The 11,890-nt window shown below is 34.8% G+C and overlaps 1 protein-coding gene across 1 annotated transcript; it reads left to right on the plus strand.

Moving 5' to 3' along the window:
• Window positions 1-6,761: 6,761 nt before the first annotated feature.
• Window positions 6,762-11,335, plus strand: LOC125863327 (B-box zinc finger protein 22-like). Its single transcript, XM_049543516.1, has 3 exons — window positions 6,762-6,944; window positions 9,284-9,712; window positions 10,563-11,335. Exons 1-3 carry the CDS (start codon window positions 6,762-6,764, stop codon window positions 10,848-10,850), a joined length of 900 nt encoding a protein of 299 aa, XP_049399473.1. The 3' UTR covers window positions 10,851-11,335.
• The last annotated feature ends 555 nt before the right edge of the window (window positions 11,336-11,890 follow it).

An 11,890-nucleotide genomic window follows, 5' to 3' on the forward strand; every position in this document is an offset into this window, starting at 1 on the left:
AAATCTGATAAGATTTGTAATATTACAACATAACGTGTCTTTAAGTAACTAGCTCATACACTAGAGAGATTTCTGTAATTAACCTTAAATAAATAGTTTTGACCCATGGGCCAACCCCGACCCTGCTCCGATCAAGCCTCAAGGGTCAAGGGCTTATATGGGCCGGACTTATAAGCCCTAGTTTTTAAATGGGCTTGAAAAATTATATCCCAACCCTACTCTAATAGCGGGTTGGATTGGACCGGCCCCATGGGCTAATCCCATTTTGACGATTCTATCTATAGGTCAATGAGCCAATATGTATAATAATACTCCCTCCGTCCCAATTTATGTGGCACCTTACAAATTTCGAGATTCAAACACATTTATCTTTGATTGTAGTTTTTTTTTTTTTTTACATATTTTCAATTGTTAATTATAGCGACTTATATGTAGTACTTTTTACATAGTTTTTAAATATATAAATTTTATTTCAAAAGATTTGAAGATTTCATATCCAAATTTACAATCAAACTTAAATTGCTTAAGTTTTTATAATCCAAACTATGCAGCATAAACGAAAACAAAGAGAGTATTATACTTTAATTTTTAGCATAATTTTCTTTGTCATCCAATATTTCATCAACATGATTTATAATTATTAGCTTTTGCACCATGCTTCGATTATTTCAATCCCACCCCAAATGACTCTTACATGATTTACTCCATACACAATAAATTATACTATGGACTGCCCTCTCCAAATAGTCTCGGTCGCAGGCCGTATACACATGGGCGCTTCATCAGTGTATAATATTGACAAGTTAGCTCAGCGGAGTACCAACGGGCAGTGACCGAGTTAGGAATTTCAGATTCAAACCCGTGATTACTAACTCATTCAAGGTGTTTGAAACCCATTAAAAAGATCTAAAACCACTAAAGAGTTTACCAAAATAACTTATTATTTAAATTAATTTACAACAGTAATACACTTTTTTAAAACTTTACAAAACTAGTATAACGTTGTTGAGAGTAACGTATTAGGCCATGTTTCAATTCTGCTAAGCAACAGACCAAAACTAACGGGGGACGGCGTTAAAGTAGGAATTCGTTACTGCTAGTAATGTTTTGGAATTTAAGTAGGAATACGTTACTGCTAGTAATGTTTTGGAGTTTAAGTAGAAATACGTTGCTGCTGGTAACGTTTTATAATTATTATACTGAAACCCTGTCGTTTTGATCCTTCTATCTTAAACCCAATTTACCCTATTTACCGTACTTTCCTCACCTTACCCTAAACCCAATTTCAATTCAATATTTCTACCCCTCGTGAAGAAATATTTCTTCCCCTTTATTCCCCTCGCGAAGAGAACATATGCACGGTGTTGTTTTCGATTCTCGCCGTTAGTGTTGCCGGAACAAGAGATTCACGATATTTCAGTGTCATAAGTATTTCGAGGTAATTTTTTTGTTTAAGGTTTGATTTTTCTTTACGAAGGAATTGAATTGAATCGTAAGTAGGATTCTATCTTGTATAAATTGAAGAACCCGCTAACCAACCCATGAAATTGGATTCCAACATAAGATGTTATCTGGTTATTTGTTTTGTTTAATTTGATATAAGGATTCCTTTCATGGCCACTGAACTCGGAATTGTTATTTAAAGCTGTAACAATTGTATATTGTTGAGGAATTGACAAATTGCATAGTCATGGAAGAGAAGAGCTATAGTCACTGTTACATTGCCTTGCAGATAAGTATTTGTTTGTTAGTTAGTTACATAACAGAATTAGTTTGTTAGCCTAAATTGCGTGAGCACATTAGTTGGTTAGCTTTGATTATTGTAATTAGCCCTTTAGTCATTTGTATAAATAGCCCAGATGTAAACATACAATGAAAATATCTGAAATAGCCATCTATATTCTTCTCTGTAATTCCTCAATTTTACCTCATCTCTTCAAACAATTCTCTACAGATTTCAATTCTGTACATATATCAAGAAAAAAATTATACTCGAGTTCTATTGTTGCTTAGTGTAGTCTAAGATGGTTTGTCTTATATCAGTACACTTCTAAATTAAAAAGGATGACCTAAATGTGATTTTGTTAACTTTACCTCACTTTTGAAGTGTGCTTCCAAGAAAAAATTACATTATAATTCAGGCTAATATTTAAGTTTACTTTCATATGTATTCCATAGGTATTTTTTATGACTAATAATAGTGAATACAAGTTGGATCCCGGTCCATTGGAATCGAATGTATTAACAGGACAACTTACTCATGGATCACAAGATATATGGGAAGGAAATGTTAATATGATCTTAATACGAGGAGAGAAGATGGAAATTTTTGGAAGCTCATAGAGAAATATCCTATCCATCCACGAGTTCTTAAAGTAATTAGATTATCTGGATTATATGGTGTTTACAAATCTAATCGGCCTGCTATTGACCGTAGTTTGATCACTGCACTAGTTGAGTAGTGGCGTCCCGAAACTCATATTTTTCACTTTAGAACAGGCGAAGCAACAATTACCTTGTAGGACGTAGAGGTGTTGTATGGATTACCTGTGAATGGTGATCCAGTACTTGGTAATGAAATGATAAGGACCATAGGGGATTGGCAAAACATTTGTCAAAGATTATTAGGTTTTGTTCCATCTCGTGAAGACTTCAAAACAAATTCCATCAAGGTCGCTGCATTTAATGCACACATGTTAAGCCAACCACAGTTGCCGAACATGGCAACACAAGATATGGTCAATCAAAAGGCAAGATGTTACATGTTCTGGATGATTGCAGGTATGATGATGGCGGATACATCTGGTGGTTATTTGAAGCTTATGTACTTGCCTATACTTGAGGACATCGATAAAATTGGGTCTTATAGTTGGGGGAGTGCGACCTTGGCATACTTATATCATTTTCTTTGTAAAGCCTCACAGAGTACCCAAAATGAGATAGCCGGATTTTTGCCACTACTTCAGGTATACCTAACAATTGTACAAATAATTTATTTATATTTCTTACAGTTACTAGTTTTGGACATATGTGTCTCATATCATATTTTCTCTCCCTATATATAGTCTTCCTTTAATTTGTCTCCATAGTGTTATTGGAGGATGAAAATTTTAAGAGATGTAATCCTAAAACTCTTTCTCCCAGATTTGGGCGTGGGAGAGAGTCATTGTCTTCAAACAAAATCGATGAAAGGCCCGAGGCTCCTGAAATTGCCACAATTCTGATAAACTAGTCAAGATTCCTTTTGCCCTATCAGAGATAATACATATGTCTTCTCTATCCTTTATCACATGTGTACTCAATTTCCTAAAAAACCATTTCCATGCCACTTTCGACTCCTTGTCAACAATAGCAAACGCAAGAGGAAGAATGTTATCATTTCCGTCAACTCCAACAGCAATTAACAATTTTATCTCATATTTACCATACATATGAGTTCCATCTACTGAAATAACAGGACGACAAGTTTGGAATCCATCAATAAATGACTTAAAAGCCCAAAATACAAACTTGAAAGTTTTTACCTCTGGCGAACTCATTGACTCTTCGTGTTTCCATTCCACAACTGTTCCAGGATTAGAGCATTGAAAAGCTGCAAAAAAAACTTAGGAAGCTCACTAAATGATTTCTGAGAATCACCATATATCAATGTAAATGTGTGTTGATGCCCAAGCCACACTTTTCTATATCTTACTTAATGACCAAATTTTTCATGAACCTTAGAAATGACATCCACTACCAACAATTTGGGATTTTTACGTATTTGATTTAAAAACAAAGATGCAATTAAATTGGTATCTAAGTTAGTGTGACCCGTTGTAAGCCCTTTAGTCTCACATCTATGATTATTAAAATACTTTCCTATCTTTCAAAGATAACCTCCAACCTTCCGACCTCGAAGAAACCATGGACAACCCAATGAATCAAAAAATATGCATCTCACAGTCCATATGCTCTTAGTTGATATTACAACCTTGAATTCTTTATTTTTGCGCAAACTCCAAATTGTCACAGCTCGTTTCAACTTAGCTTTGCTGCTAAAACACATATCTTTTTCTAAATCTTTTTTTGCATCCTCGGACCAAACAGAACAACATTTCATTTCGAATTCACGAGCAGAGATAAAAATATCTTCCTCGTTCTCCAATGTTGTAAAGTAAGGTATATCATTATTTTGCATTTCAGATACATCCTGATCAAATTGATTTTGAAGATTTACCCCACTATTATTTTGAGGAAAATCTCCAATATCTTCATCGGATTCACTTTCAATGGCTTTACTCTCTCCATCATCTTCTGAAGGTTCATCCTCCTCCGAATTTTCATCACTTCTTTGAGCATGTGCATCATTACACAAATCAAAGGTAGCTTCATCTTCTCTGTAGAAAAAAAAAGTTAATTTCATGAAATACATAAAATAAAAATAATTAATTATTCATGCTACTAAATAGAATTAGTATTTTTTATATGAAAAGATTATTCTACCTGATTTCATATTGATTGTGGCTACTCTCCATATGTCTTTGACTACTCGAGCATTCAACAAATGATCGATTTTCATGTTCGTTAAGGCCTACACCAAAAGATTGATAGATACCATGTGTTGCACTGTATGCATAATGAGGCTGACTGATTGTGGCAAATCCATAATTTTGAGCCAATAAATTCATATGATAACCATGTTGATCATTCATTCGAAATAGATTATCTTGATTTATTGTCTAATCTTTATATACATCTCCAAAAGATTTATATCAATCTTGTTCAAAAATTTCTGAGGAATGGCAAAAAATTGTAGCAAAGATTGGTCATTCTCAATTTTGAACTCAATAAATCTTGTAATGTTACCTTGAAATGAGCATGGATATTTTCCAGAAATATCCAATTGAATATTTTCACCATCGGTCCCCATTTTCTCATGCAACAATTTAATTAACTCAACGTAGTTGGTCAAAATAGACATGTTTACAATCATTCTGACACATTCGTTATATCGAAATTCATTCATTTCGGTGATTATTTCACCACCCCAATACAAAGAAATCATCACGTTATCTTCAAAATTAGCCATCAAAAATCCTACACACAAAAATAAGATGCATTATAGTTATTAAAAATATGTTTTTATAAATACATTACAACATATTGACAAGACTTACCTATTAAAATTTTGTGAGTATTGATTCAACAATGGGGCACATAAACAGAAGCTTTGTAGAAAATTATTGGAATGTGCTAAACATTCTACACGACCATTTCTTATAATGATCCGTTGGTCAAATTGTAAAAGGAACACTTTAACAGTTTGTTGTTACTGTCAGTCACGTTTTAAAGTTAAAACGTAACGTATAGTAACGTTTTATTGGCAGATCAAATCAATAAGACATCTTCAGAACCCCATGACATGATTCGATAGAATCGTTACTCAGTGTAACGTTTTAGTCTTAAAATGTGACTCATAGTAATGACTTTAACGTCAGATTTCGTACAAAGATTCTTAGTTGGGAGACGTGATTTGATTCGATAGAATCGTTACTAGGAGTAACATTTTATCATTAAAACGTGCTTCGTAATAACGAAATTTGGTACAAAGATTCGAAAGTGACAAATTTGCAGAGACTCGTTACTGATGGTAACGTTTTAAGCCTAAAACGTTATTGCTAGTAACGTAAATCTTCTTTAACGCCGTCTTCCAACTATTTTTGGTCCGTTTATTTTTTTAAAATGAAATAAAGTCTAACACGTTACTACCAACAACGTTTATACTAGTTTTGTAAAATTTTAAAATTTCATAGTACTTTTGGTGAATTGAATCAAATAATTCAACTCCTCAAAATCACTGGTACAACAATCTATTGTGTAAAGAGTGTCTAAAATATGTTATTTAATTACTTCGTGTATCAATATACTTGTATATACGATATTCGGTGTCCAATTGGACACCCGCATGTGCCTACGCCCCCGCCAACAGGCAATTGGGCAAACAGACAATCTCCTCAATATCAGTCTCGCTTTATATTATAATTTATATAAATTACTTTCTTTTTAAATTTATATTTTTTAAAAATAATATATTTTTATATTTAATAATAATTTAACTTTAAAATATTTATTTTATTTAATGAAATGATTTTTAATCACACAAATACTCGTGATTTATTTTAGATCACAATTTATTTTTAAATTCTTTCTTTTTAACTCCGTATCAAATCAAACTAACTAATGTAAACTAAAACGAACGGTATTATATATGTGTCGCATGTAAAAAAATTCATGTGCATTTGCGCTTACAAGGATTTAATAATATTCTTCAGTACGAAGTAATCTTCAGCATTACCCACAAATCACCACAAACACTTGTAACTCTTTTAGAGTATGTGACACTGACAATATTCCCTTATAATCTGCGCCACCTCACTCTGTCACATACTCTAACACATGACACGTATATATAAACCGCCTTTCTACTATAAATATAATATAAAAATATAATAAAATAAAAACATATAACATAATTTTTTTTATTTTTTTTTGGAAACATAAGCATAAATCCCATTACAAACCCCCCTTATGTTTTGGGCGGTGGTGTCAGACAAATTTTTCTACATACACACTTTTACACAAACACAAAACATACCCTTTTTAGATTTCCACCAATATTTTCACTAGCAGATCTTTGTTAGATCTTGCTTGTGTGTTTTAATTTGGTGGTGAAAGTTAGTTTTTTTTTTTTATGTCGGAAAAAATAATAATTTAAAAGGATGAAGATTCAGTGTAATGCGTGTGAGGTAGCAGAGGCAAAAGTATTGTGTTGTGCTGATGAAGCAGCACTTTGTTGGTATTGTGATGATAAAGTTCATGCTGCAAATAAGCTTGCCAATAAGCATCAAAGAGTACCTCTTTCTGCTTCATCTTCACCCATGCCAAAGTGTGATATATGCCAAGTAAACTTTCTTTTTATGTCTCAACGAAATTTAACAAAGTAAATCTTTTGATCTTAGATCAAAGATATGATGCTATTTTAGTCATTTTTGACTATTGGGAAAAGCCAATTATTATTATTATTTTATTTTTTTTCATATTTTACTAAAAAGCATTAATGGCTCATACATCAATTAATAGATGAATATTGTAGTAAAATATTATATTAATCATTATTTTCAAAGGTAGGACAATGTCTAAATAAAAACAAATAAAGGGATTATATAGCAAGATGTGTTTTAAATTTGTAGTTCTAAACATGTCAAATCAAAAGTTGAAATTAAAGTGAGGTTCCAGACTATGACCTTAACTAAACTGAGGTCCTATTACCGCCAGTGAACCTATTTTTTTTTTGTAATTTTGTACATTTTTTTTGGCTTACGTGGCATTCAAATGTCTCCAACCTGCCTCAATTCTGTGGAGTTGCCACCACTACAAGAAAAGTGTGAATTACATCAGGATTTTCCTTGGGATTAGTATGAAAATCTGTAGGAAATTTATTTTCCTGCAAATTTTCATACTAATCCCAGGAAAATCTCCATGTAATTCATAGTTTTTTTAGTGCAAGTAAGTCAAAAGGTATATAAAATTACAAAAGAAATGAGTTCTCTTAACCTTAGTTTAGTTAAGGCGTGTCTCTGGGATTTTGGTCATAGTGTGTAGGATTTTGGTCATAGTGTAGGATTTTGGTCATACTGTAGGAGTACTTGTGCCTTATCCAAAAAACGATAGAGATTTTCTTTTGCGATGTGCATTTCATCTTTTCTCAAGTATATTAGACATTCAAAATTATAATATTCAATTGTCCAAGTCTTGTTACACCTTTTTCTAGCATGCTGATAGCTCAGTTATGAAAACTTGTGTTTTACTTCCTCTTCTCCGCTTGACTTATCAGGCAGCCATGTCAAGCTCAATGTCTTACTTTTAGTATATTTTGCACGCGATGTTGTGTTCCTTTACTTTTTGAGTAACAGAGGAATGTACAAGGTGTGTATTTTTAATGATGGATCCTTTATTTTTAGAGGCCAACACTTTAGAGCGTAGAGCCAGTGGTGGAGTCAATTTTTTTGCTAAACAAGTGTCGAAATATCAAATACTAAAATTTTAACCTAGCTAAAAATTGTAAATTTTTCGACGAAGGGGTGTCACTAGTGTCTGGAGCATCACCATGTCATGCTAGTTACTTCCATTCAAACAGAGTAAGAACGGTAAGCAGCCAAGGTCTATGGGATCATTTTAGCTTCTTTTGTCCTTGCAAAGCTGCAATTTGATTGGCATTATTTGAAGGTGAGAGTAATTTATGAGAACTTTCTCCTAGAGCAACTGCGCAAAACACGTGGCATAGCACGAAGCATGTCTAGAGCAAGTGAAAAGAGAAAGAGGATATATATATATATATATATATATAATAAGAGAAGAGGGTCTATGGTTTGGTACTGTGATAGACCCTAATGTGTTTAAGGGATTTTTACACAAGTTGCCGGTCGGATTCACAGTTTACTACTTTACTATAAACTTTTCCTAGCTGGTATACATAAATTATATGGAATGGTTATAGACATATTTAACATGGATTATATATATACATCCGTCGATTATTTTTAGTTTAAGCCGGTGGGTGGGACGCTATTTAGGTTAATTGTTCTTCTTATATTGACCTATCCTTGTCGTATGAATGATAGAGAAGGAAAGGTAGGAATGGAAAAGAAGGGGAGAGGAGGGAAGGGGCGATTTACTCTGGACAGGAAGAGAAAGCTAATACTGAACACACTACATGTTGTCTCCAAATAACAACTGTGAAAATTTTCGTGCTTCGTAACATGTGGTTGAATTTCGCAATTCAAAATCCTTCCTGAACCCTTGTTCCCCAGAATGATAACTCTAAATTAAAAGTAAAAAAATACATGCTTAATGTGCTAGGATCACATCTGACTACATTCCCCTTTGTGTACATCTGTATATTAACATTCGTTAGCAACTTAAGTATGTGCTTCGCAAACTGTAGTGCTGCCGAAGACTACTCAACTTCCTCTGCAGCAATAGTGCTCAAGGATTTTGGATGACCTTTCTAAGTCACATGTGATTTTGCTTAGGATAAGCGCGCTTTTTACGTGATTTAACCTGTGTTTATCAGATCTAACAGAGTTGTCCACCTTCTTCAGTGAAATTCTCATCACGTTGACATATCTTGATCACAAAATGAAAAAATATACGTACTATATTTATCCATGCTTCATGCCGATTTCCCTGTTTTTTTTTTCTTTTCAATTTATACTATTAGTAAGAGATTTATTTTGTACAGGAAACTGTTGGCTTTTTCTTTTGCCTTGAGGATAGGGCTTTGCTCTGCAGAAAATGCGACATTTCTATTCACACCGTCAATGCCTATGTCTCATCTCACCAGAGGTTCTTGCTGACTGGAGTAAAAGTGGGACTTGAACCTCTCGGTCCTTCTGCATCAGCATCCTCAGGAAAGTCACCTTCTATCCAGAAGGTCGCGGAGCAAGAATCTCCTCCAATTCCGAAGAGTGTTGCTCCTCTGTCATCAGTTACTCCATCTGAAGGTGTATTACCTGTCCATACTAGTGGGAATGGGAATTTTGCACCTAGTAGACTTCCAATGGTTGGAGGTTCTGCAGCTGGAATCATTCCACAATGGCAATTTGATCAGTATCTTGGAATGGGTGATTTCAATCAGAATTACGGATACATGGATTATGGACAATCTAAGGTTACCTTTTCCTTTGTTCTCTTGATAAGGAGGTTCACATTTCCTTTTATGTTTGCGTTTATTATACATGATGGTATTGTGGCTTTCATCATCCAAATGTAGAATTGTGCACTGTGTATGTGAACGGCTTCTCCTGCTGGTGTATGGTCTGTATGCAGTGGCGTAGCCACATGGTGGTCAGCTGAGTCGGAAAAAATATCGTATATATAAGTAAAATGATACACGAAATGATTAAATAACATGTTTTGGACACCCTTAATACAACAAGGTATTGTAGCCTAGTGGTTTCACCTCCTTGGAATGAGGTAGTGCTCGTGTGTTCGAATCTTCACTAGTTCTAGTTTTTTTATAAAAGAGCTTTTATTGTGCTATTTTTGGACACCCTTTGTGAAATTCCTAGTGTCAGGATGTGTTTTGTTGGTGTAACATTCGTGCTTCGGTTTTATTCATTCTTCTGGTTACATCTTTTGGGAAAAGTTGAATGGGCTGTCGAGATAAGTGTGTTACAGACTTCTGGTTACATCTTTTGAGGAAAAGTTGCATGGCTGTCAAAAGATCATCTCTATGCTGTAGAATTGAGTTTCACCTTACCATTATTTGGCGAGGATAACACTGGTGAAATTGAGAGTGTTTAAAACATTATCATGTCGTATCATATTTGTTATTTCATCTATCTGTGATTTCCTGATGGAAAAGTTGTCACTTTGATGACTACCTGTACTCTAGATTGGATTTCATGCTTGTATGAGTCGGGGACTCTTTCCAAATGGCTATCAACATTTTTTACTGTATCAAACGGAATTCGCTGTGGTACCTAACTTCAGTTTTCCCTTCAATTGAAATCTCTCAGGCAGACAACGGAAAGCTTGGAGAATCAGCTAGTTCTCCGTTCTTAAGAGATGCTGACGCTGAAGTTGCAGGTGACGAGTGCTTTAGCACTGAGGTGGCAGATACATGTTGGGCAGTCCCACAAATTCCTTCGCCACCAACAGCTTCTGGACTGAACTGGCCGACGAAAACTATCCAGAATCCGTTTGATGCTGCATTGTTGGAATCCGATGCTAGTTACTTCCCTTTGCAGAACATTCAAGATCAACAATCAAATGGTTCCGGTTCCAAAAGGAGTAGGCATTTCTAGCACATCCTCCTTAAGTTTCGTATGTTAGGTAGTGAATAAAGTGTTTCATGCACTGATCTTTGTTAGATTGATATTATCGGCAAGTGTTATTTTACGTGTAATTAAGTTGTCTTCCTTACAAGACGGTGCTATAGATGATATCCTGATAACTGCTCCCAGTACGTGGTCGTGAAAAGAGTCGTCATACACGAGACACCAGTGGGATTTTCAGGGTAACTGGAAACCAGCACAACATCTTCATACTCTTCTCGGATGGAAGCAGATTGCTCAGACTTCAAGGTAAACGAAGTGGCCTACATGTGGAGGTATTGTCTGGTTTTTGCTATCACGTGAACGTGGAGTTAGTCCAGTTTTTAATACCTTCTATAGCTAAATAAGTTTATGATATGTATCTCGATAGTTTACCCGCGGGGAATAGCTCTATAGTTCACGTTCAGTTACAGAATGATGTAACGGATAAAGCTTTTTGTGTCTACTTGTATAAAAATAACAGACACTAATCAGCTTATGAATGGTTTAAATTTGTTTTGTTTCTGTTCTCTATATGCGTTTTGGAATTCAATGTACTTCATTTTCTTCCATGCCTTTTGTGTAATGGTAGTTGTAATTTGTATGAGAGCCACTTCTGTGGATTCGTGATCGAAGAATTCATCAAAGCTTGAAGGACTGACCTCCGAGCCAGAACTATCTGGGGGGAAACCCATCCCCCACCAATGCGGCCTCAAAGCTTGAAGGAGAGTGGAAGGAGGAGGACACTCTAACTACAGCATTACGCTATTCGAATTGCTGAGGGAACAAATTGAAGGTTTTATATATATTGAAATGTTTTAGGCTAAACAGAGCTGATCAAGACTTGGCCGGCCTTGTTCTTATGCAGCTGTAGCTCAGGTTGGGATTTCTGTCCAGGGGCGGATCCATGATATCGGGTGGTCCCTTCGTTTGGATTTACTTGTCAGATGTTTCCTAATTTGATTTCATTTTTCTTTGTCAATTTTTTGACAAATAAAGGGAGGGTAATTTTTTATTATTATTATTGTACG

The sequence above is a fragment of the Solanum stenotomum genome, chromosome 4, assembly GCF_019186545.1.
Source record: "Solanum stenotomum isolate F172 chromosome 4, ASM1918654v1, whole genome shotgun sequence".
Classification (NCBI taxonomy): Eukaryota; Viridiplantae; Streptophyta; class Magnoliopsida; order Solanales; family Solanaceae; genus Solanum; species Solanum stenotomum.